Here is a 25,663-nt window from a genome sequence, read left to right as displayed (position 1 = left end):
GGAGGCATGTTGGAGGCAGGGCAAGGGAGAGTCGTCTTTACCGACTGTATTATCCACCTCCCTCTACTCCCCCACTTGTCCAGATGTAGGCTAACATCATATTTTAACCATAGGCCCTATCAAATAAAAATGTTTTAAGCCTAGTCTTAAAAGTAGACAAGGTGTCTGCCTCATGGACTAAGGCTGGGAGTTGGTTCCACAAGAGAGGAGCCTGATAGCTAAAAGATCTCCCTCCCATCATATTTTTAGATATTTACACCAGTAAACCTGCAGTCTGAGAGCGAAGTGCTCGGTTAGGAACATATGGAACAATCAGATCACTGATGTATGATGGAGCTTGATTATTAAGAGCTTTGTATGTGAGAAGAAGGATCTTAAAATCTATTCTGAATTTAACAGGTAGCCAATGTAGGGAAGCTAAGACAGGAGAGATATGATCTCTCTTTGTAATTATCATCAGAACTCTAGCTGCAGCATTTTGGACAAGCTGAAGACTTTTAACTACATTCTGTGGACTTCCTGAGAGTAATGAATTACAGTAATCCAGTCTTGATGTAATAAATGCATGAACTAGTTTTTCAGTATCACTCCTGGAAAGGATGCTTCTAATCTTAGCAATATTCCGAAGGTGGAAAAAGGAAATCCTACAAACCTGCTTAACATGGAATTTGAATGAAATGTCCTGGTCAAAGATGACACCAAAGTTCCTTACTTTTTTCTCTGAGATTAATGCCATTCAGGTCAGGTGATTGACTAAGCAATTTCCTTTTCTGAATTTCAGTATTACTATTTCACCCTGTTAATATACGATATTTCTACCAGAGTGTGTCGGGTATTGCTACTCGAAAATGAATTGTGTGGCTAGTCTAAAGGAGTATTGCTACTTCTATGAGCTAGCGTGCAACCGTATGGTTGAGAACTAGTGACAGAGTTGTGCACTCAGGCCCTGTCCACACGTAGCCGGGGATCTGCCAAAACGTAGATATTTTCCTACATTTTGGCCTGTCATCCACACGAAAACAGAGTTTTTTCACACGAAAACGGATCTTTTTAAAAACTCCGGCCAAAGTGAAGATCTGTGTTTTCTCCGTTTTGGGTGTCTGCATGTGGACGGACAAAACCGGAGTTTTAAGGTCCGCAATGTCACTTTCCGTGACAAAAAATGCTGACATCACGTGTGCGACCTGTGTTTACACTAGCCGGCATCATGGAAGCCTTCAGAGCTGCGCTCTGTCACTATCCGATCCATCAATTGTCCAAGCGCTTTCTGCTTGTTTGTTTTTGCAAGCGGAATTACTGCTCCTTGTGGAAGACCACAGACGAAGGACGAGGTTAAGAACGGGGGAAGTACTGCCGCCTACAGGTCTGGCATGTCCTTAACAACGTATTTATCCGGGTACGTGTGGACAGAGTTTTTTTTTAAAACGCTGTGGTGTGGATGCAAGTTTTTGGAGGGGCGGATATTCATTTTTAAAAAATCCCGGCTACGTGTGGACTAGGCCTCAGTCTACGGAAATTTCAGCTTAGCTCCCAGTGGTACAGTTGCATAAAGGCTTCTGAGAGAAGTGGGAAGAGGAATTTGAATGATGAGTGACACTATGTTAGCCCTATTTAGGGTGAGGGTCTGACTCCTCCTGTCATAGACGTCACCTACGCCAGCCAACTACAGCTGGAGTAATGATATTTAAGCTTCTGACGAGGTCACACAGGAGGCGTTCCCCACAGTGAGACACGAAATGAATGCTGTGAAAGAACTAGCATCAGCATTGCATTCCCTTGATGGAATGAACTAGCCTGGCAAGCCAGACTAAATAAATGCATTATTTAGTCTGGCAACGCTCCATTGACGGCTCTTGGTTGTGGGGCGGGATCTACCGTTGTCTTTCAAATGATCTCCGCATTCCACTGGACAATGAATGTGTCATACTCTTGTTTCACTCTATTGCATCATCCCACCCACCAGGCATATAGAGTGCCCTGATTGGCCCACAAAGCTGATAAAGCTCTGTGATTTGTTCACTAAGCAGATAGAGCACTATGATTAGCCCACCATTATGGACCAATCACAGCTCTTTATGTATTTGAAACCCCTCCAGAGAGCTGTGATTTGCCAGCCAGAGTCCTGGTAGGAGCTGCTGAGGTTCCAATGGAGCATGCCTAGACCAAACTTTGCAAAGCAAGAATTTGGTCTAGTTCACTAGGCTAGGAATTAACTGAAGGATCATCAAAGTCTGAGGAGTCATGCTGAGGCTGCATGCTTTCTGCTCCACATGTAACAACATTCATCATAATGTGTTTTTGAGCTAGCGATAGTCACATCAATACGGTGCCAACCTACCCTGAAATGTATGTATTGCCCCCCTAGCTACACACTGCCACTTTAACCATCGGACATCGCCAACTCTAGTCGTTACTATGCAGTGGGTTTGTTGGTTAGAAACACAGAATTCCTAGTGTGTGTGTGTGTGTGGGGGGGGGGGGGGACTGGTGAAATTCATGTCCACATTTGATTCATCCCTGTGGGGAGCTGTGGCTGCACCCGGGAATTATCTGGTGGTTTAATCCTCTTAAAGCTCAGTGTCAAGCAGGGAGGCATTGGGTCCCATTTTTAAAGTCTTTGGTATGATCCAAACGGGATTTGAACCCTGATCTTCCAGTCCCAGAGAGGACACTCTACTACTAGGCCACTGAGAAGGTGCTCCATTACAAGATCTGATAACTTTAAATAAATATTTATACTGAATTTAAATTAGGTTAATTACACAGATAGAACTAAAGTGAACTTGTGGGACTGTGTTTAGGTTTAGTGACTATTGCAAGGCGTGTCCTTCTGTATCAACCTCATTGTTGTCAGGCTGACTCTGACTGTCTCTCTGCAGCGAGTTCCTGGGGAAAACCCCAGGGCAAAGCGTTCAGAGATGGGTTCCTTCACGAAGCACTAGACGAGATGTCAACTCCAGCAACGAAAAAGAGCGACACGATGCAATCTTCAGGAAAGTGAGGGGGTAAGGTTGGCAAATCATTTCTAGTGGTAACTTAATAGAAAAAACCAGAACTTGTGTGCTTATCAAGAAGATACCAAGCAGCTTTTGGTGAAGCCATTCAAATCCTCGTGTGAGGCCAGAGAAACGTTTCTGTTGCTCTCTGCTGTTGTGTTTGCTAAACAAAGTTAAGGCTAGTCATTATAGCTGGCTCTGCTGAAGGCCCTTTAGTCCTTGTCTGCATCAGGGCATGTTTACCAACAGCAATGATGAGAGGAGTTTCCTCAGGAATGTAGCTCACCTCTGAAGACAGAACCATGTCGCTATGGACAAACCAGAGTATTTGGATCAGGTTAAGCATTTTTACATGCAGTTTCTTAACCCCTGCTGCTCCACCCTTCCCCTCCTGTTTTTGTTCATCCAGCATACTCAACAAACTCACGCCTGAGAAGTTTGACAAGCTATGCCTTGAGCTCCTGAATGTGGGCGTAGATTCAAAACTCGTCCTTAAAGGAATCATCTTGCTGGTGAGAGCAGAGTTCTGCTAAGTGGTGTATCTGTCTCTCCTTGGCAGGCTGTGCTGCGTGACTCATTCCCTCGTAATGGCCTCTGTGGCTGCGTTCTGATTTGTTTCAGATTGTAGACAAAGCCCTAGAAGAGCCGAAGTATAGCTCGCTCTATGCTCAGCTATGTCTGCGCTTGGCAGAGGACGCTCCAAACTTTGATGGCCCTTCATCTGAGATCCAAACATCCCAAAAGCAGAGCACAGTGAGTTCAGGAGCCAGGGTCGTGTTGCAGTAGCATGTTTTTTTTCCATGTTAACACCTTCTTTTAATTTGTTTTATTTTGTAGACCTTCAGGAGACTGCTGATTTCCAAGCTTCAAGATGAATTTGAAAACCGCACCAGAAATGTTGAAAGTATGATCTGAAAGTTATTTATGATGAATAAACATTAGAAAATTCTCAGTTAAACTCAGTATTTCAGTGCTAACATGCTTCACTGATGGAAACCATTTCAGTTCATCCTACATAATTATGTTGTTTCTGTTCCTACTCGACTGCTGCAGGTCAAACACCCAAAATAATAGTTTCAGTTACGTAACAAACATGATGTGTAAAGTCAGTCTAAACATGGACTACTGGGTTTCCTGCTGAGTGAGGACTTGTATTTTAAGGTTTAAGGTTTAGAAAAATCAGCTGAGCTGACATGGTAGAGTTAGCGCGGTGCCCTAGCTGTGGGGGCTAACCGCATCACGTCCTCAACAACTGTACTATTAAGGTTTTTGCTGTTCCTCTTTTCTCCCAGTCTATGACAAACATGACAACCCTCTCACCTCTGAGGAGGAGGAGCAGCGCGCTATCGCCAAGATCAAGATGCTTGGCAACATTAAATTCATCGGGGAACTTGGCAAGCTCGACCTCATCCATGAATCTATCCTTCATAAGTGCATCAAAACAGTGAGTTCTTCTTGTGTGTCAGCATACATCAAAGTAATGAATGTAGGAAGTGTTAGTCGGACTGACCTGGTGTGACCTTTTGTCTCAATGTTTGTGAAGCTTCTGGAAAAGAAGAAGAGAGTCCAGCTCAAAGACATGGGGGAGGATCTGGAATGCCTCTGTCAGATAATGAGAACTGTGGGGCCGAGACTCGACCACGAGAAAGCAAAGGTAGGGGAACCACCTGAGGTCCTTCTGGTTGGGTGAACTGTGTCTTAGTTTCAGGTTAGGTTAGCACTTGCTTAGCTTACCCTCTGAACTACTTGGGTCATTACTAATATCAGTTTAACTAGCACTTACTCCCTCCGTCTTCCTGTCCTTTCAGTCTTTAATGGATCAGTACTTTGGCCGTATGCGATCCTTAATGAACAACAAGGAGTTGCCTGCAAGGATCCGCTTCCTGCTGCAAGACACAGTGGAACTGCGTGAAAACAACTGGGTCCCCCGCAAGGCCTTCATTGATAACGGACCAAAGACGATTAATCAAATCCGTCAGGATGCAGTGAGGGTGAGTCTGGTCCTTCTCAACAACAGAGAGGTAGTTGGATCCAACAGAGATCCACAAAATAGAACAAAGATTATCTTTCCTAAAGTCTTTGGACTTGGTTTGTTTACACAGATTCTTATTTCTCTACTTAGGATTTGGGTGTTTTCATCCCAGCACCCATGTCTCAGGGGATGAGGATGGATTTCTTCCTTGAAAGCCCTTTCATGCCCAACAGAATGAAATTGGACAGGGAGACTCTGGGAGGATTGGCCGACATGTTTGGACAGATGCCAGGTACGTATGTGTGTTCCCTTTGGTCACGCTACACGAGAGGTCTGCAGCCTGTTTACCATTTCAAATCAAGTTAAGTTGATATCCAGACTCTTCATTTTCATTTTAAGTGTTGACCTAAAATAAACTAGCAACGTGTTCCTTTTGAAACTCATCTCTGCCTTGAAACTTCTAGTCATCAAGAAGTGAAACTAGAGAGTGATTCTGTGGTGGGAAAACTGCTAAATATAACCTCCTGAGTAACAAAGAGCTGAACCTTTGTTTTCTCAGGCAGTGGGATTGGAACTGGCCCGGGCGTTATTCAGGACAGGTACTCTCCCACGATGGGACGCCATCGCACCAATCCGCTCTTCAACGGCCACATCGCGCCACCTCCTCAGTCACAGTTCGACGTGGGGCCCAAGCCTTTCGTTAAGTCCAATCAGGTGAGCCACTTGTGGTTGTTTTAAAAAATAGATTTAGTTTTTATTTATCTTGGGAAACCCCTCCCACCAGACAGCTCCTTCAGAAGCAGACAGAGACATCCCACATGTAAACTGGAACGCTACTGTAGGTCATTCACCCCCTCTGCAGTAGGAGCGTACAACTCCTCAGGTTAACTGGTACTGGCATTATCCTGTTACGCAATAACATCAGCTATATTCAGTATGTGTTCAGTAGCTGGATTGTGTCTGTCCGGTATGTGATTCCTTCTTGGAAATGCAGTTTTCTACTTTTATTCATATTTTATTTGCTGAAGGTAACAATAACAGCTTTTGTGTATTTACCTGTACAAGTTGTCCTGCTCTCTGAGTGTGTGTGCTGCATTAACGTGAGTTTCGCCACTGTGGGATTCTTTTTTTAACCCCCCCCCCCCACACACACACACACACACACCCTCTACCCCCGCTGTTACTTTCTACAGGTTCAGAACCAGCATTTCCTTAACCAGAACCAGAGCCATATGAGCCAGTCGCAGGTGCAGTCCAAGGACATGCCTCCACGTTTCAGCAAGAAAGGACAGCTCAATGCCGACGAGGTGAAACGGCTAACAGCCTTTTCTTTTCCTGAGTCTGAATGCCCGGTGATTATAAAAAGACGCGTTATTCTGAGGAACAAAACCTGCTATTAGTGCTTCTCTCCTCTCTCCTCTTCCATTTCTTCTCCTTTACCCCTCCTCTTCCTTCCTAACTAGTAGCAGGTCCAATGATTGCGATTATGAGATATGAGGGCGTTAAGTCTATCAGCAACAAAAACTCTGAATGTTTGACTTTCTGCCACCTGAAGCCATGTTTTGCTGTTTGGTGGGTCCAGATCAGCCTCAGGCCAGCACAGTCATTCCTTCTCAACAAGAACCAGGTCCCAAAGCTTCAGCCTCAGATTCCAACCATGATGCCTCCCAGTTCTCAGCCTCCCCGCACCCAGACCCCTCCTCTAGGACAGGTGGGAGACACGAACAGAATCGATGCAGCTCATTTCAGACGTGAACATGAATCACATTGTAAAACCTTGTTTTGGGACACTTAATTCACGTTACATCTAAAGGAGTTCCATGACCTTTGCCCTCAGCCTCCACAGCTTGGCCTGAAGACCAACCCTCCTCCCATCCAAGAGAAACCTCAGAAAACGAGCAAGAAGCCACCTCCTGCCAAGGAGGAACTGTTGAAAACCACAGTGAGTCATTATTTGGTCTCCCTTGAAACACAAGATCCAACCCTGATTCCTTTCTCTGCACTTTCATCTCCAGGAGGCGGTAGTGACGGAGTTTTTGAACACGAAGAACCTGACTGAGGCTGTGAACGGCGTGCGGGAGATGAAGGCACCAAAGCATTTCCTGCCAGAGATGCTCAGCAAGATTGTGGTGTGTTCCCTGGACCGGCCAGATGAAGACAAGGAGCACGCCAGCACTCTGATCCACACTCTCCGTACTGAGGGTCTAATCACTGGAGAGAACTTCATGCAGGTCCGTTTAGCCACGGTTCTCCCACAACATACTCGTTCAGATACCTAAGTAGTCCCATTTTAGGTCTAGTCCGTTTCTGAACTATCCTCCTAATGCTGACAGGTTTTATAAGCTAAAATGTTCCAGATAATTAAACGCTACGGAGTTTCAGATCATTTTATAGGTTGTAAAGAACTGAAAATGGGCGTTGGAATTTGCAGCATGAAGTCTTGTTTTGAGTTTCAGCTCCCACCGCTGCTGTTTGGGTTTACTGCCAACATTCTGGTTCTCTTCAGGCTTTCCTCAACGTCCTGGACCAGTGCCCTAAGATTGAGGTGGCTGTGCCCCTGGTGAAGTCCTACCTGGCCCAGTTTGCTGCCCGGGCCATCATAGCCGAGCTGGTGAGCGTAACGGAGCTAGCTCATCCCCTGGAGAATGGAACCCACTTCCCCCTCTTCCTGCTCTGCCTGCAGCAGACAGCCAAGCTGAAGGACCGCGAGTGGCTCACGGAGCTCTTCCAGTTCAGCAAGGTCAACATGCAGAAGATGCTACCAGGTAAAAGCATAGTGGTGGTCAGTGTCACAACCATCAGACTCTAGTTTTATTGATTCACCATCTGTCTCTGTCTGACAGAAATCGATCAGAACAAGGACCGTATGCTGGAGATTCTGGAAGGGAAGGGGCTGAGCTTCTTGTTCCCGCTGCTGAAGCTGGAGAAGGAGCTGCTCAAGCAGATAACGTCAGACCCCTCTCCACAGTCCATCTACAAGTGGATTAAAGACAACATCTCGCCCAAGCTGCACACCGATAAAGGCTTCGTCAACATCCTCATGACAAGGTAAGTGATGTCAGGAAGGCTCGACCAGTCCAGGGTGCCCTGGTTTGTTCTGGTTAGATGTAGCTGGTGTGGGTTTGGTCCAAACTCCAGAGGTTTAACCAACCAACGTGATTGTTTCCCAGTTTCCTGCAGTACATCTCCCAGGAGCTGGGTGTGGCAGAGGGCGATGATCAGCTGGCAGCCCCCCCCAAAGAACATCTGGAGCAGGAAAAGCAGCTGCTGCTGGCCTTCAAGCCTGTCATGCAGAAGTTCCTGCACAACCACACCGAGCTGCAGGTCAGCGCCCTCTACGCATTGCAGGTGCACTGCAACGCCAACGGGTTTCCAAAAGGTACACCTCATATCCTCTAGGCTGCTCGGCTTGCTTTGATTGGGTTTGTTCCGTGTTTTTTATTTTTTGTAGTTTTTCGTCTTCACAGAGCAAATAGAGCTTGTTTTTACTTTTGCTGACATGTTTCAACATCCACCGCCGCCTTCGTTAGAGCAACCGCCGACGTTGGTGGTGTCACTTCTGTTTATGGATCAGAGAAGCGTGGACCCAGGACCGTGAACGGGGACGAAGAGTTTACACGCTGGACCACTCATGGGACTCGGTGATCAACAGAGAAGGCCCTCGTCCTCTGCTGCCCACAGATAAGCGGAAGTGATGCCACCAACATCGGTGGTTGCTCAGACGACGGTGGCAGTAGACGTCGAAACGTGTCAGCAAAGGTAAAAACAAGCTCTATTTGCTCTGTGTGATGAAGATCCACAGAAAATGAAACCAGGTTTTGTTTGTGTATATTAAGTGATGTAAGATGTGCGTTTGTAGAAAACGGCACTTTTTAAAATTCCTGTTTGTGTAAAATGATTTTTTCCAACCAGGCATGCTGCTGCGTTATTTTGTCAACTTCTACGACATGGAGATCATTGAAGAAGAAGCCTTCCTTGCATGGAAAGAAGACATCACCCAAGAATTCCCTGGAAAAGGAAAAGCTTTATTCCAGGTAGTCGCTGACACTTGTAGCCTGGGGACTTCATGTCTGAGTGAAACCTTTCCTGACCATCTGAATGATTTTCCTGCAGGTAAACCAGTGGCTCACCTGGCTTGAGACGGCGGAGGAGGAGGAGTCTGAGGACGAAGCAGACTGAATCATTGTGGCATATATCGACGTTGTTAACTCGCCTTTCCTTTTCTTGAACATCATACTTAATGTAACCACTAGCAGGTGGTGCTAGGCTGCTTCTGTTCTGTTGATGCAAACGGCTGCAGGGCCTGGTGAGTCCAGCGTCACCGCTGGGCCCAGAGGCATCGATCTGCTGCATCTCATCTGATCACACATGGTTCTTTTGTTTTCATACTTTTTCACTCCGCATGTTTTTCATGAAATAGTTCCTAACCTGAATCTGCTGTTTTAGGAAACTGCTTTATTTAAGGATGCGTCAGACTTCCCCTAATGGTTATCTTAACTAATGATGGTTAAGTCAGCAGCAAAGCAAAAGTAAAAATCAGGACTTTGAACCTGAGATCAGATGGAAACAGCTTGATAGTTTCTGGCCAGGATCTTCTCTTCTTGTTTTCTGATCCAGTTCGTCTCTGAGTGGCTGCACCCTCCAGATGTCACAACTTCAAACAAATTGACATCAGTGTGCCACTAACATTTCAAAATGGCCTGTTTCTACCTCTTAGTTAGATGGGCTTTTTGAGTTTGGGGTTTTATGCTGGGATGATAATGAAACAGAAGAACTGCGAGTCCAAACTGAAGATTTGAGTATGTTGTTTTGTCCTTTGATTGCACATGTGAGTGAAGCAGATGCGTTCAGAGGAGCTTCCTGTGGTTTACAAGTATTAATATTCACGAGTGAAAGGTTTTTAATTCGGCAGCTTAGCACCCTCGTAGAAACTGACCCTCTAACTGGAGTTTTGTTGCTCTGTTTGGAACGATCATTACCCAAGTGGCTTATTTTATTTGGATGTAGAAAAGGAGATGCGATTGTTAAAATGGTGATATGAAAATTAGAAACATTGTGTAATAACTTGTGATTCCCTAATCGTAACAGCAAAATAATTCAATAATGCTTAAGATTTGTGCTCACAAGTCTTTTTATGTGTCGGGCAGTGGATTTGGACCTTATAGTATGGTATTCAGAATTATTGTACACCTATTGCTTTAATGTCAATAAAGTCCAGTACATGAGCACCAGAACTGTTTCTTCTCTCATTCACAAATTTTCCCTCTCCTCTGCTCCTGATGGGTCTGAGTAGATGGGATGGAGGCATCACTCCTGGTCTGTTGGGATCCAGAAGTAATCCACCACCTTTCTGCTTCTCCGTTGATGAGCGGAGTCAGGCCGCTCTCCTCCAAAAGCAGGCAGCTCGTCAAAGTGACTCGGACCCACATCCCTCCCTACTTGTGGGGCAGAAATCCTCAACATGGTCCTGAAAATGGGAATTTTGTTAAAATCCAGTTTGTATTTCTGTAACAAACCATCCCAGTTAACAAATAATCTGAAGCTCCTTGGTGTCTGCAGGCTTGCTTACCTGGATGAACTCCTGTCGGCTTCCTTAGGACCAGACTCAGGAGTGCTGATGTAAACCGGATCTCCCTCCTGAGTTAAAGTGGCACAACAAAAGAAGTTAAATGGTACAGTTTCAAACCCATTCCAAGTGATTCAGTGATTCTCACCGTAAAATTCTTTGGACTACCATCTGGGTTTTTAAGGATTTTAACACGCTGGTCGCTTTCTGTCATACATAAGAAGTAGCTCTTGATGTTCACTTGACACTGTTAGGAAAAATATCGTAACGTTTAACTGAACAGAAGCAGAACACTTAAGACAAAAACTATTTTTTAAGTTCATGAATGGGAAAAGGTGAGACTGAATATGCTAACTGAATAACAAGTGTATATACATGTGCGGGTCATAAAATTAGAATGAAAAAGTTATCCCTTCATGACCACCATGTACCCATCCTCTGATGGCTACTTCCAGCAGGATAATGCACCATGTCATAAAGCTCCAATCATTTCAAACTGGTTTCTTGAACGTGACAATGAGTTCACTGTACTGCAACGGCCCCCACGCTCACCAGATCTCATCCTGATAGAGCATCTTTGGGATGTGGTGGAACGGGAGCTTCGTTGCCTGGATGTGCATCCCACACATCTCCATCAGCTGCAAGATGCTATCCTATCAAAATGGCTGACATTTCTAAAGATATTTTCAGCACTTTGTTCAATCAACGCCACATAGAATTAAGGCAGTTCTGAAGGTGACAGGGGGTCAAACACCGTATTGGTATGGTGTTCCTGGTAATCCTTTGGGTGAGTGTAAATTGGATTCATTCATTACACAGACTGATATATTTCAAATGTTTATTTTGTTAATGTTTAATTATACCTGACAAGTAATGAAAGTCCCAAATCCAGTATCTCAGAATATTAGAAAATCAGTTTAAGACCAATGCAAAAAGTAAAGATTATTAGAAATGTTGGCTGACTGAAAAGCATGAACATTAATAGTATGAGCATGTACAGCACTCGGTATTAAGTTGGGTCTTTCACCTGATTACTGAGCAATGCAGCGTGGCATGGAGTCCATCAGTCTGTGGTTCTAAGAGCCCGTGCTGCTCTGATAGTGGCCTTCAGCTCTTCTGAATTGTTGGGTCTGGATTATTGCATCTTCCTCTTCTCAATACCACACAGATGTTCTATGGCGTTTTGGTCAGGTGGGTTTGCTGGCCAATCAAGAACAGGGATACCCTGGTTCTTAATCCAGGCGGTTGCTTTGGCACTGTGTGCAGGTGTCAAGTCCTGTTGGAAAATTAAATCTGCATCTCCATAAAGTTGGTCAGCAGCAGGAAACATGAAGTAATCTAAAACTTCCTGGTAGATGGCTGCGTTGACCTTGGACCTCAGAAAACACAATGGACCAACACCAGTAGATGACATGGCACCCCAAACCATCACTGACTGGAAACCTCAAGCAAGGTTATGTGCCTCTAATCTTGATTTCCAAAAGAAATGTAAAATTTACTTTAATCAGAGAACATAACTTTTGAACACTCGGCAGCAGTCCAGTCCTGTTCGTCTTTAGACCAGGCGAGACGCTGTCTTTCGTTCAAGAGTGGCTTGACACAAGGAATGTGACCGCTGAAACCATGTCTTGCACAGTGGTTTCTGAAGCAACACGTTGAATGGGTTTTCTTTCACAGTCCTCTCCAGGGTGAGGTTATCTCTATTGTTGTACACTTTTTTTCTACCGCATCTTGTCCTTCCCTTCACCTCTCTATTTGGACCTTGGACACAGAGCTCTGTGAACAGCCAACCTCTTCAGCTTTCTCTGAGGTAATCCTGGAGTGATAAAATTACCCAACACCAGTGGTGAATTTTTGCTTTTTGGCTCGTGGCGGGGGCAGCAGTGTTTTTTTACCTTTACTCAGGATGTTGTGGATCAGTGGGCAGAGTAGAATACTTCGAAGACCTCCTCAATCCCACCGGCACATCTTCCAGTGAGGAAGCAGAGTCTGGGGACTTTGAGTTGGGCTCTCCAATCTCTGGTGCTGAGGTCACTGAGGTGGTCAAAAAGCTCCTCTGTGGCAAGGCTCCAGGGGTGAATGAGATCCGTCCGGAGTTCCTTAAGGCTTTGGATGAAGCAGGGATGCATTGGCTGACACGGCTCTGCAATATTGCGTGGACATCAGGGGCAGTTCCACTGGACTAGCAGACCCGGGTGATGGTTCAACTACAGGGGGATTACACTCCTGAGCCTCCCTTGTAAGGTCTATTCAGCGGATCTGGAGAGGAGGGTTCATCGGATTGTTGAACCTCAGGAGGAACAATGTGGTTTTCTTCCTGGCCGTGGAACACTGGACCATCTCTATACCCTTAGGGGGGTCCTGGGGTGGGAGTTTGCCCAACCAATCTACATGTGTTTATGGATTTGGAGAAGGTATTAGACCGCGTCCCTCGGGGGGCCCTGTGGGGGGTACTCTGGGAGTATGGGGTACAAGGCCCTCTGATACAGGCTGTTACAGTGGGGCAAAAAAGTATTTAGTCAGCCACAGATTGTGCAAGTTCTCCCACTTAAAATGACGACAGAGGTCAGTAATTTTCATCATAGGTACACTTCAACTGTGAGAGACAGAATGTGAAAAAAAATCCTGAATTCACATGGCAGGATTTTTAAAGAATTTATTTGTAAATCAGGGTGGAAAATAAGTATTTGGTCAATAACAAAAATTCAACTCAATACTTTGTAACATAACCTTTGTTGGCAATAACAGAGGTCAAATGATTACTATAGGTCTTTACCAGGTTTGCACACACAGTAGCTGGTATTTTGGCCCATCCCTCCATGCAGATCTTCTCGAGAGCAGTGATGTTTTGGGGCTGTCGCTGAGCAACAAGGACTTTCAACTCCCTCCACAGATTTTCTATGGGGTTGAGGTCTGGAGACTGGCTAGGCCTCTCCAGGACTTTCAAATGCTTCTTACGGAGCCACTCCTTTGTTGTCCGGGCGGTGTATTTGGGATCATTGTCGTGTTGGAAGACCCAGCCACGTATCATCTTCAAAGCTCTCACTGATGGGAGGAGGTTTTGGCTCAAAATCTCACGATACAGGGCCCCATTCATTCTGTCCTTAACACGGATCAGTCGTCCTGTCCCCTTAGCAGAAAAACAGCCCCAAAGCATGATGTTCCCAACCCCATGCTTCACAGTAGGTATGGTGTTCTTGGGATACAACTCAATATTCTTCTTCCTCCAAACACGACGAGTTGAGTTTATACCAAAAAGTTCTACTTTGGTTTCATCTGACCACATGACATTCTCCCAATCCTCTGCTGTATCATCCATGTGCTCTATGGCAAACTTCAGATGGGCCTGGACATGCACTGGCTTCAGCAGCGGAACACATCTGGCACTGCAGGATTTGATTCCCTGTAGTGTAGTAGTGTGTTACTGATGGTGACCTTTGTTACTGTGGTCCCAGCTCTCTGCAGGTCATTCACCAGGTCCCCCCGTGTGGTTCTGGGATTCTTGCTCACCGTTCTCATGATCATTTTGACCCCACGGGATGAGATCTTGCGTGGAGCCCCAGATCGAGGGAGATTATCAGTGGTCTTGTATGTCTTCCATTTTTTGATAATTGCTCCCACAGTTGATTTTTTCACACCAAGCTGCTTGCCTATTGTAGATTCACTCTTCCCAGTCTGGTGCAGGTCTACAATTCTTTTCCTGGTGTCCTTCAAAAGCTCTTTGGTCTTGGCCATAGTGGAGTTTGGAGTCTGACTGTTTGAGGCTGTGGACAGGTGTCTTTTATACAGATAGTGTGTTCAAACAGGTGCCATTAATACAGGTAATGAGTGGGGGACAGAAAAGCTTCTTAAAGAAGACGTTACAGGTCTGTGGGAGCCAGAGATTTTCCTTGTTTGAAGTGACCAAATACTTAATTTCCACCCTGATTTACAAATAAATTCTTTAAAAATCCTGCCATGTGAATTCATGGATTTTTTTTCACATTCTGTCTCTCACAGTTGAAGTGTACCTATGATGAAAATTACTGACCTCTGTCATCATTTTAAGTGGGAGAACTTGCACAATCGGTGGCTGACTAAATACTTTTTTGCCCCACTGTAGGTCCCTGTATGACCGGTGTCAGAGCTTGGTCTGCCTTACCAGCAGTAAGTTGAGCTCATTCCCATTGAGAGTTGGACTCCGCCAAGGCTGCCCTTTGTCACCGATTCTGTTCAAAATTTTATGGACAGGATTTCTAGGTGCAGCCAAGGTGTTGAGGGGAACCTTTTTGGCGGCCTGAGGATCAGGTCTCTGCTTTTTGCAGATGATGTGGTCCTGTTGGCTTCATCAGAACGTGATTTCCAGCTTTCGCTGCAGCGGTTTGCAGCCGAGTGTGAAGCAGCTGGGATGAGATTCAGCTCCTCTAAATCTGAGACCATGGTCTTGAGTCGGAAAAGGGTAGAATGCCTTCTTCTGGTCAGGGATGAGGTCCTGCCCCAAGGGGAGGAGTTTAAGTATCTAGAGGTTCACGAGTGAGAGAAAGCTGGAGCGCGAGATCGATAGGTGGATTGGTGCTGAATCTGCGGTGATGCGGGTGTTGTACCGGTCTGTCGTGGTGAAGAGAGAGCTGAGTCAGAAGGCGATAAGAGTAGATTCGCTCTACATCGAGAGGAGCCAGTTGAGGTGGCTCGGGCATCTGATTAGGATGTCTCCTGGACGCCTCCCTGGTGAGGTTTTCCGGGCACGTCCAACTGGGAGGAGGCCTAAATGAAGACCCAGGACACGGTGGAGGGACTATGTCTCTCATCTGGCCAGGGAACGCCTTGGGATTCCCCCGGAAGAGCTGACCCAAGTGACTGGGGAGAGGGAAGTTTGGGCCTCTCGATTTAGGCTGCTGCCCCCGCGACCCGATAAGTGGGAGAAAATGGATGCATGGATGGATGGATGGATATCAGTCTTTGTGTAGTGAATGAAACTAATAGACAAGTTTCACTTTTTGAATTGAATTACTGAAATAATAATCTTTAATTTTATATTCTAATTTTATGACCAGCACCTGTCTTAGAAGTTTCAAAGTCAATTTTATAACTGAATTTCAGTTCTGTAATGAAAAAGCTTCTGGCATGTCCACAGCTCCATTCTTACTGCTTTGTTGCGCCTCTGAGCTTTCAGGTCCTCCTGAATCCGGAAGACGTTTGCTAACTCGTGGTGCTTCTCTCTCCAGCTGAGGCACTCGGACATCTTTTCTTGCTTCTCCTTCTCTGACAGACGTCTCTGGTCCTCGGCCTCCTGCTGAGCCTGGTTTGCTCTTTTGCTTTCCTCCTCTGCTGCTGTTGCTCTGCGCTTCAGATTCATCTCACTGTGAAAACAATGCTAAGAATCAGTTTCAACAACAAATATGCATGATTAAACTTTTGGACTTTGTTGATCCACTCTCACTTCCTTATAGCTCCAGCAGTGAGCAGCAATGAACATTGTGGCATGAATTCATTAACTGAGCAGATAAGCAGAGGAGCCCTGAGGTGGACCCACAGGAAACAGACTGACTGTTCAAACAGTCATTAGTTCAGTCCTTTTGCTAGGGCTACAAGAGCATGGCTAGACCAACCGGCAGTGCAAACACTTTTGCTTTTACTACAATTATTGCTTCAGTCTATATTTGTAGGCTAAGAATGGTAAATGACCTGTATTTGATATAGCGCCTTCTAGAGTCCCGGACCCCCCCCCCCCCCCCCTCCAAGGTGCTTTAGAACACAATCAGATATTTACCCATTCACACCCTGGTGGGGACGAGCTATACCACAGCTGCCCTGGAGCACACTAATGGGCCATTCCCATCTGTACCGGGTCGGCCCGGGCCGGGTAGCCCCAGTCGGCCCCAGCCTGGCCCGGTTGATTCCACACATCCTTGTCTTAAGCCCATGTGGGCTGATTCTACCCACCAATCAGAGGCTTGCTCTAATGGAAGGTGTGAATGGGCTGATTCTACCCACCAATCAGAGGCTTGCTCTAATGGAAGGTGTGAATTTGCTGTCAGCAGTGGGTGTGTTGGCCCTGGTCGGCCTGAAGCAGACCCCCTCGAGAAGAGGGCTGAGAATGAGCCTTGGTTGGCCCGGAAAAATACCAGGCCACCCAGATATGTAAACAACCTACGCTACCCGGCCCGGGCCGACCCGGTACAGATGGGAATGGCCCATAACAGAGGGCGCCACCGGTCCCTCCGACCAGCAGGCAAGGTGGGTTAAGTGTTTTGCCCAAGGAAACAACGACAGCGACAGACTGAGCGAGCTTCAAACCTGCAATCTTCTGATTAAGGGGTAAGCATTTAACTCCCGTGCCATCGTCGCCCCAAGGATAGCCATGATCCCATAAAAAAGCCCAATTTCTCCTGCTGAAATGTATTTTGGAGCAGTGCATATAGCACCATTGTTTATGAATCTGATACTGAGCAGAAACTGATTGCATGAACAAATGATGTGCATAAAATGCTGCACAAGACAGGTGCAGTGCATTCTTGGTGAATCTGGACCTTAAATGTGTTATTGCCTCCACAAAACAGCTGATGGCATAGAGAACAAGTTTGCATTTCTTTCAACAAACCAAACCAACCTCTCCTTAATCTGAGCATTTTCTTGGGTGACTTGTCTGAGCCTGAGTCTCAGATCATCTCGGTCTCCCTCCAGACTTTTGTTCTCCTGCAGCAGGGCTTGCTTCTCACCAGAGACTCGGTCCAGCTTCAGCTTTGTTTCAAAGTAGTTCTTCTCTGCTTGTGCCAGTGAAAGCTGCAGATCGGTGTGCTGCAGAAGGAGGAGGTGGGTGTCAGAGATCATGACTGATTAGATTTCACTCACTGGTGATGCATGATGTTTACGCCTGAGGCTAATTCAGGGAAAATAATTCTGATTACAGCGAGCATCCGAAAACCCCACATCTGTTCTGTCTAAAGGCAGCTCCACATCAACGTATCATTATGAAGATGATCGTTTTACATAACTACTTCATATTTGTTCCTCACTATGACCCCACCCAGTTCTTTAGATTAATCTGCCATCATTTACCCCTGATTTTATTTCAGACATGCTGCAAATACTGCTAGTTGTTTCCGTTAATTATACAAGAAAATACATTTTCTGTCCAGCGATTTAATCCACATTTCACATCTGTTTTAATAGAAAGCATCTAAGTTGTATCCTCCCTTGCCCAGGGCACAAAGGTGCAGATCTGCTTATGTACCTCCTTTTTGAGCAGCTGCAGCTCCTCACTCAGCTGTCTCCTGTCAGCCTCAGCTGTCTCCTTGTCCCTCTGACAGCCAAGGGCCCGAGCCTCAGCCAAGGCCCTGCTCTTCTCAGCCTCCCCTCTGGTCTCCTCCGCCTCGGCTGCAACTCGAGAACATAACGTCGCCCTCTGCTGGCTCTGATGCAGCGTCTGCTTTAGCTGGAGACAAAACAGGGGGAGGGGTGAGTAAGCTGATTGTTTCAGGAAACTATAGAGGCCTGCCTTTGTTTTTGTCTGTAACACAACTCTGTCAGCTTTAGTGCATTCAGAGATGTAGCACACTGAACGATTTTAGTGTCTTTAACTAGAGTTAGTGTAAAAAACTGGTGAACCCCAGTTTCCCTGCAGACGACCTTGAAACTAATGTGTAATGGCTGGGGATCAGTGGGAGTCATTTTTATGCTGCTCTGTGACAAATAGCAACAACCAGAGAGAGAGCCAGGAAAGTGGAGCCCAATCAACCACTCATTCAACTGAAATCAATTGAACTTTGTACGTTTACTTTGTGTGTGCATGTGTGTGTTTGTGTGTGTACTTGTACAAATATCCTGCTTAGGACCAAAACCGGCATATTCATTAATCTTCTGGAGACCGATGGGCCTTATAGGACCAAAATCCAGTCCTAATAAGGCGGACCCCTGTTTCAAGGTGGGTGGTGTTTAGAGGTAAGATGTGGTTTGGACTACACTGGTTAGGGTTAGGCATAAATGCAGCTACTAAAATGAATGGAAATCCACAAAAATAAACAATCAATGATGAACAAGAGTCTGCTTCTAGACCTGCAGAAAAGGGACACACAACAATACAACAGGAGCAAACTATCACTGCGTCAACCTGATGAGGAAATATAAAATCAACATTGTTTTACTGAACAATCGCCATAATAAACCATAGTGCATTTAGTGCCAACCACATCCTTAAGACATGTGTTGAACGTGCCCAAGTCCATACTTATGAGAGCACCATGTGAGCACCTGTGTGTGTACACGCGCTTGTTTATGTAAGGTTTCTCTATAGGAGCGTCCAATAGAGAGTGTGAGGGGCCACAGATCTGCCCCCAAAGACGTGTAGGAGATAGAAGGAGCTCCAAGTCCCAGAGATCCAGGAGTTGCCCCAGAGCACAGGAACCCCGGGGGGACTGCGACCAGAAAAGCCCCCGCCCCCTCGAGAGGCGCAGAGGATTGCCCTGGGGGCCCACAACCAGCAGCCGGCAGAGCCCCGGGGGATATCAGCGGCAAGCCCACAGGCCCGCCCGCACCCTCCCACGCCCAAGCCGGCCGAGCCCGGAACCCAGCGACCCGGAACCCAACGACCCGGGACCCAGGGGCGACCAGCCCCGCCGGGGACCCAGTAGAGCTCAGGGACCCAGACCCCACCAGGCAGCCACCTGGATTTATCAGTCAGAGTCCAAAAATCTTAAACCCCCTGACCCAGGAGCCGCGAACACTCAGGCAGACCAAGGCACCACACTCCACACCAGGTGTGACGGGTGAGGAGAGTCGAAGAGAGTCAAAGGTCATATAATATTGATTCTTGACAATAATAAACTATAATGAGTGTTTGTCAGCTGTTTCATACTCGTTAATATCTGTTTGTCATGTCTGCGTCTGTGACTTCCCCATGTGTCTCCTTATGTCCTCCATCCCTCTTTAGATTCCCCTTTTGTTGTCCTCTAGCGCCCTCATGTGTCCTTTGTCTGCGTCCATTATGTGTCTTAAGTTGGTAGTCCTTTAAGTCTATTCCTCCCAGGTCTTGGTCTCATTTACATTCTGTGTCCTTGTAGTCCCCAGCTTCTTTGTCCCCAGCTCTGTGTGTGTAGTTCTGATGGTGTGTGTGTTAGTCCTTCCCGCAGCCTCTTGGTTTAGTTTTGTGTCTTAGTGTTTAGGTTATTTGGCCCTCCTCTGTTTCTGTTTGCCCATTTTGATTATTAGGTTCACCTGTCTTCCCTCCATCCCTCACTTCACACACCTGCCGCCATTTTCCCTAATCACTTCTCCCTGTGTATATAAGCTCTGTCTTGTCTGTGTCTGGTGTCGGATCATTGTCGTTTGTGCATGTTCGTTCGTCCTGTTGCTCCCAGTCTACGATTAAACATCTTTTTATTTTTTCATCCGTCTGCCTGATCTTCTGCCTCCTGAAACCCACCACCACACATGGTCTGCCATCTCCACCCGCAGAACATGACACTGTTCACGTAACGTAGCTTAGCGCGTTAGAGAGAAAGAGAGAGACATCTGTCATCCAAGAGAGGGTGGGTAGATCTGAGCCAGTTCCGACCCAGAAACCAGCGTCCCTGGTCCAGTAGGAATTTTTTTAAAACATCCCCTTCTGGAGGTTGGGGTGTGGGGGTTCTGAGCTGGTTCTGATCCAGAAACCAGATTCTCTGGCCTGCTAGGAGTTTTTTAAGCTGCCTATCTTCTTCTGGAGCTCAGCACAGACCTTCCTGAGCTGGATCAGACACTGATCTGGGCTCTAGGAGCTTGCAGGTATTTTTCAAAACTCTGCCACGGGGCTCTTGAGGCCAGCACAGACTTCCCTGTTCTGGTTCTACTCAAATCCCCTCGTGGATTTCTGAGCTTCTTAACTTCTCCCAGCCTGAGCAGGGAATGTGTGTGCGTGGCCAACTCCAGCCTGTTGTCTTAAAGTGACAGAGCCCTAAAACGGCTCATTCTGGAAGGTACGGAAAACGTCAAGAATCAAACTGCTAAAATTGCTTTTTGTGAGAGGGGTTTAGGGCAAAAAACATTTTTCATATTGATTATAGAACTCTCCTCCTTGAACCGTCACCTTATCGTGGTGGAGGAGTTTGAGTGCCCTAATGATCCTAGGAGCTATGTTGTCTGGGGCACTTAGTGCCCCTGGTAGGGTCTCCCATGACAAATTGGTCTTAGGTGAAGGGTGAGACAAAGAACGGTTCGAAGGATCTTTCATGGCGGTTAAAACGAAGAGTCGGAGTACCCGGCCCGGAGGGTTACCGGGGTCCCACCCTGGAGCCAGGCCTGGGGTTGGGGCCCGTGAGCGAGCGCCTGGTGGCCGGGCTTTCGCCCATGGGGCCCGGCCGGGCCCAGCCCGAACCGGATACATGGGCTCGTCCAACTGTGGACCCACCACCCGCAGGAGGAACATGAAGGGTCCGGTGCAATGCGAATCGGGTGGCAGACCAAGGCGGGAGCCTTGGCGGTCCAATCCCTGGACAAGAAAACTAGTTTTTGGGACATGGAACGTCACCTCGCTGGCGGGGAAGGAGCCGGAGCTTGTGGCAGAGGTTGAGCGGTACCGGCTAGATATAGTCGGACTCACCTCGACACATTGCATTGGCTCTGGAACCCGAGACCTGGAGAGGGGTTGGACACTCTACTTTGCTGGAGTTGCTCTGGGTGAGAGGCGGAGGGCTGGGGTTGGCTTTTTGTTAGCCCCGAGACTCTCTGCCTGTGTGTTGGGGTTTACCCCGGGGGACAAGAGGGTAGCTTCCTTGTGCCTTCGGGTCGGGGAACGGGTCCTGACTGTTGTTTGTGCTTATGGGCCAAATATCAGTTCAGAGTACCCACCCTTTTTGGAGTCCCTGGGACGAGTGCTAGATAGTGCTCCATCAGGGGACTCCATTGTCCTGCTGGGGGACTTCAATGCTCACGTGGGCAATGACAGCTTGACCTGGAGGGGTGTGATTGGGAGGAAGGGCCCACCTAATCTGAACTCGAGCGGTGTTTTGTTATTGGACTTCTGTGCAAGCCGCAGTTTGGCCATAACGAACACCATGTTCGAACATAAGGATGCCCACCGGTACACTTGGTACCAGGGCAGCCTAGGTCACAGGTCGATGATAGATTTTGTAGTCGTATCATCTGACCTGCGGCCGTATGTTTTGGACACCCGAGTGAAGAGAGGGGCGGAGCTGTCAACTGATCACCACCTGGTGGTGAGTTGGATCAGATGGCAAGGGAACATGCCGCGTAGACCTGGCAGACCCAAACGCATAGTGAGGGTCTGCTGGGAACGCCTGGCAGAAGAACCTGTCAACTCCCACCTCCGGCAGAGCTTTGACCACGTCCCGAGAGCAGTGGGGGACATTGAGTCCGAGTGGGCCTTGTTCCACTCTGCGATTGTCGAGGCGGCTGTTGCTAGCTGTGGTCGTAAGGTGGCCGGTGCCAGTCGTGGTGGCAACCCCCGTACCCGCTGGTGGACACCAGAGGTTCGGGGAGCCGTCAGGCTGAAGAAGGAGGCCTACAGGGCGTGGCTGGTCTGTGGGTCTCCGGAGGCAGCAGACAGGTACCGGATAGCCAAGCGGGGTGCAGCAGTGGCAGTTGCCGAGGCAAAATCTCGGGCGTGGGAGGAGTTTGGTGAGGCCATGGAGAAAGACTATCGATTGGCTCCAAAGAGGTTCTGGCAAACTGTCCGGCGCCTCAGGAGAGGAAGGCAGCAACTCGCTCACACTGTTTACAGTGGGGATGGGGAGCTGCTGACGTCAACTGATGCTATAGTCGGACGGTGGAAGGAATACTTTGAGGAGCTCCTCAATCCCACCAATGCGCATTTCGAGGAGGAACCAGAGCTGGGAGGCCTGGGGATGGACTGTCCGATCTCTTTGGCAGAAGTTGCTGAGGTAGTCAAACAACTACACAGCGGCGGAGCCCCGGGGGCGGATGAGGTTCGTCCTGGGTATCTCAAGGCTATGGATGTTGTAGGGCTGTCATGGTTGACACGTCTCTACAACATTGCGTGGTCTTCGGGGGCAGTTCCTAGGGAGTGGCAGACCGGGGTGGTGGTCCCCATCTTTAAGAAGGGTGACCTGAGGGTGTGTTCCAACTATAGGGGGATCACACTCCTCAGCCTCCCTGGAAAGGTCTACGCCAAGGTACTGGAGAGGAGGGTCCGATCGATAGTTGAATCTCAGATAGAGGAGGAGCAATGTGGTTTTCGTCCTGGCCGTGGAACTGTGGACCAGCTCTATACCCTTGCAAGGGTGATGGAGGGGGCATGGGAGTTTGCCCAACCAATCCACATGTTCTTTGTGGATTTGGAGAAGGCTTATGACCGTGTCCCCAGGGGCACCCTGTGGGGGACGCTCCAGGAGTATGGGGTGGGTGGCTTTCTGTTAAGGGCCATTCAGTCCCTTTACCAGAGGAGCGTGAGTTTGGTCCGCATAGCTGGTAGTAAGTCGGACCTGTTCCCAGTGAGGGTTGGACTCCGCCAGGGCTGCCCTTTGTCACCGGTTCTGTTCATCACTTTTATGGACAGAATTTCTAGACGCAGCCGTGGTGTGGAGTGTGTCGAGTTTGGTGGCAGGAGAATCTCGTCTCTGCTTTTTGCGGATGATGTGGTCCTCCTAGCTTCATCCAGCTCTGACCTTATGCTCTTGCTGGGTAGGTTCGCGGCCGAATGTGAAGCGGCTGGGATGAGGATCAGCACCTCCAAATCTGAGACCATGGTTCTCGACCGGAAAAGGGTGGCTTGCCACCTCCGGGTCGGGGGAGAGGTCCTACCTCAAGTGGAGGAGTTTAAGTATCTCGGGGTCTTGTTCACGAGTGAGGGTAGGAGGGATCGGGAGATCGACAGGCGGATTGGTTCGGCGTCTGCAGTGATGCGGACGCTGAGCCGATCTGTCGTGGGGAAGAGGGAGCTGAGCCAGAAAGCCAGGCTCTCGATTTACCGGTCGATCTACGTCCCAATCCTCACCTATGGTCATGAGCTTTGGGTAATGACCGAAAGAACGAGATCGCGGATACAAGCGGCCGAAATGAGTTTCCTCCGTAGGGTGGCCGGGCTCAGCCTTAGAGATAGGGTGAGGAGCTCGGACACTCGGGAGGGACTCGGAGTAGAACCGCTGCTCCTCCGGATCGAAAGGAGCCAGTTGAGGTGGTTTGGGCATCTGGTCAGGATGCCTCCTGGACGCCTCCCCGGGGAGGTGTTTCGGGCATGTCCTGCCGGCAGAAGGCCCCCGGGTCGACCCAGGACACGTTGGAGAGGTTACATCTCCAATCTGGTCCGGGAACGCCTTGGGGTCCTGCCGGAGGAGCTGGTGGACAAGGCCGGGGAGAGGACGGCCTGGAGCTCCCTAAATGGGATGCTGCCCCCGCGACCCGGACCCGGATAAGCGGAGGAAGACGAAGACGAAGACGAAGAAGATTATAGAACTGTTATAACTTAGAAGAAAGTCATAATATGTCCCCATTAAATAAGATTTGGTGACTCAAACTGTTGCATTAAAGAACAGACAATGCATTTGTTTTTATCGTGTTTTTGTACCTCTTAGAGCTTTGAAAACAAATCAACATGGACCGCTCCCATCATCACCATGTACTGAGGGTCATGTGAGGGTGTGTTTTAGTCTGTTGATTGATTTGCTGTTGGAGACCATGTGCAGTGTACAAACAGACCTCCTTGACTTGCATCTGCAGCTCCTGGTTCAGGTTCCTGAGGTTCCTCATGGTCAGCTCGTTCTCCGAACGCATCACGATCCGCTCCATGTGGATCTCATTTGATAAGTACTTGTTTTCCTTCTTCAGGTCTTCACATTCCTGAGGGAAGTGGATATCATCGGTGATGTGTGATAAGGAGCAAAAGCTGCTGAGTTTTATTTAGAAAATAGAAAATACATAAACGAATAAACTGATAAACCTTCAACTTCAATAAATCTCTATTTCAATTATATTCTTCATTCCATCCATTAGTTGACTTTAATCTCCCTACAGATTTAAAGCCATTTGTGTTTCTTGATCCTAACTACTCTGAAGCTTGAGGTGCATTCCAGACTGGCAGTAAGACGTCAACGCTCATCCCGCGGGTCTGGTTCACAAACCAGCATCATCTTCAGGACTTCTGCTTTTCTGTGGCACCTGGAGCAAATGAAAATCTCAGTAAAACCACAGTAACCTTTGTGAGGAGACTGAGACCTCGATGGCCTCCGGCTCAGAAGCAAAAGCCTGCAGATTGTTTCAAACACGAAGGCTGTCAGCTGTTAGGAGACTCTGCTCTCTCTCGTCTGAGAAGTCAGGATGACCTAACCCGGAAAATCCTGAGGGAAAGCAATAATGGGATTTGTCTTTCTGGAATGTTGATAAATGATTTAGCTGTGTTGGTACTGCCATCGTGGAACTGCTATTAACAGCGTATCCCGATAAAAGCCATGAAACCGTTCATCATTGGCATTCTCTGATTAGGAGGGATTCAGCTGGAGATAAAGAAACATTTAAAAGTTGTTTTTTTTTCTGTTAGTGTTGAGAGAAACAGAAAACTCTCAGAATGTTCAGACTGGAATCTCAGTTCTCACCTTCCTTTTTCGGACCAGCTCTCCTTGGAGGTGATTCAGCTGGAGGAATGAGCCACCAGAGCTGATGGCGCTGATGGGCCGGACCGCCCGCATGGGCCGCCTGGGGGTCCTGGGGAGAACTTTGACCTCTTCTGTGATCCCATACCCAAAGCGCCCACCTCGGTTTAAGCCACTGCTGCTCATGGAGAATGACGTGTGCAAGCTGTCGTCTCCTGAGGGCTTCCCGGCTGTCTGCAGGTCCGTGTGGGACCGGGACCTGTTTGGCATGTCTACATCTACAGGTCACAGCTCCACCAGAATGTCTTCGTTGTTTTTGTGAGGCTGCTCACAAAGACAGAAGACAGCTTCTTGTTTGTCGGTCCACCGACCATCAAACTGAACGGTGTTCTCAGTTTCATCTGGAGTTCACCGGGTGTATCAGATCACCAGCCAGGGCTCATTTATTAGTCATGAGGTAATGTGATCGCTCAAATGTGTGTGGATCAGAGCCAAAACATTCCATCTGCCATGGAAAAAGGAAAACTTCGGTAGCAGTTAAGAAATAAAAGACTTCTCAAGAAATCTTAAAATATTTATTCAAACGAAATATTTATTATAAAACATGTAA

The 25,663-nt window shown here is 47.7% G+C and overlaps 2 protein-coding genes and 1 non-coding gene across 3 annotated transcripts in view; 2 read left to right on the top strand and 1 right to left on the bottom strand.

The window, feature by feature from the left end:
* Nucleotides 1-9,861, top strand: part of eif4g2b (eukaryotic translation initiation factor 4, gamma 2b) — a 31,767-nt gene extending 21,906 nt beyond the window's left edge. Inside the window, exons 8-25 of the mRNA XM_070550738.1 lie at nucleotides 2,880-3,005; nucleotides 3,406-3,508; nucleotides 3,618-3,749; nucleotides 3,834-3,900; nucleotides 4,289-4,440; nucleotides 4,540-4,650; nucleotides 4,805-4,987; nucleotides 5,119-5,260; nucleotides 5,528-5,682; nucleotides 6,162-6,275; nucleotides 6,551-6,679; nucleotides 6,806-6,910; nucleotides 6,984-7,199; nucleotides 7,475-7,733; nucleotides 7,812-8,016; nucleotides 8,139-8,347; nucleotides 8,881-9,002; nucleotides 9,082-9,861. Coding sequence (XP_070406839.1) covers nucleotides 2,880-3,005; nucleotides 3,406-3,508; nucleotides 3,618-3,749; nucleotides 3,834-3,900; nucleotides 4,289-4,440; nucleotides 4,540-4,650; nucleotides 4,805-4,987; nucleotides 5,119-5,260; nucleotides 5,528-5,682; nucleotides 6,162-6,275; nucleotides 6,551-6,679; nucleotides 6,806-6,910; nucleotides 6,984-7,199; nucleotides 7,475-7,733; nucleotides 7,812-8,016; nucleotides 8,139-8,347; nucleotides 8,881-9,002; nucleotides 9,082-9,147 — 2,596 coding nt within the window. The 3' untranslated portion in view covers nucleotides 9,148-9,861. The remainder of the gene's footprint in view (nucleotides 1-2,879; nucleotides 3,006-3,405; nucleotides 3,509-3,617; nucleotides 3,750-3,833; nucleotides 3,901-4,288; nucleotides 4,441-4,539; nucleotides 4,651-4,804; nucleotides 4,988-5,118; nucleotides 5,261-5,527; nucleotides 5,683-6,161; nucleotides 6,276-6,550; nucleotides 6,680-6,805; nucleotides 6,911-6,983; nucleotides 7,200-7,474; nucleotides 7,734-7,811; nucleotides 8,017-8,138; nucleotides 8,348-8,880; nucleotides 9,003-9,081) is intronic.
* On the top strand, nucleotides 6,314-6,471 carry LOC129153705 (small nucleolar RNA SNORD97). Its single transcript, XR_008559680.1, has one exon. It is a non-coding gene; the product is annotated as a small nucleolar RNA SNORD97 (small nucleolar RNA).
* A 218-nt stretch (nucleotides 9,862-10,079) lies between the features above and the next one.
* LOC107388320 (M protein, serotype 6) lies at nucleotides 10,080-25,497 on the bottom strand. The gene is made up of 8 exons (XM_015963788.3): nucleotides 25,057-25,497; nucleotides 24,164-24,304; nucleotides 17,748-17,948; nucleotides 17,124-17,311; nucleotides 15,660-15,873; nucleotides 10,683-10,781; nucleotides 10,538-10,605; nucleotides 10,080-10,435 (listed from the first exon to the last, which is right to left on the bottom strand). Exons 1-8 carry the CDS (start codon nucleotides 25,321-25,323, stop codon nucleotides 10,276-10,278), a joined length of 1,338 nt encoding a protein of 445 aa, XP_015819274.1. The 5' UTR covers nucleotides 25,324-25,497; the 3' UTR covers nucleotides 10,080-10,275.
* Nucleotides 25,498-25,663: the final 166 nt, after the last annotated feature.

The sequence above is a fragment of the Nothobranchius furzeri genome, chromosome 4 (genome assembly GCF_043380555.1).
Source record: "Nothobranchius furzeri strain GRZ-AD chromosome 4, NfurGRZ-RIMD1, whole genome shotgun sequence".
Taxonomy (NCBI): Eukaryota; Metazoa; Chordata; class Actinopteri; order Cyprinodontiformes; family Nothobranchiidae; genus Nothobranchius; species Nothobranchius furzeri.
Note: the sequence above shows the minus strand (reverse complement) of the source record. Positions and strands in the feature narration are given on the sequence as shown.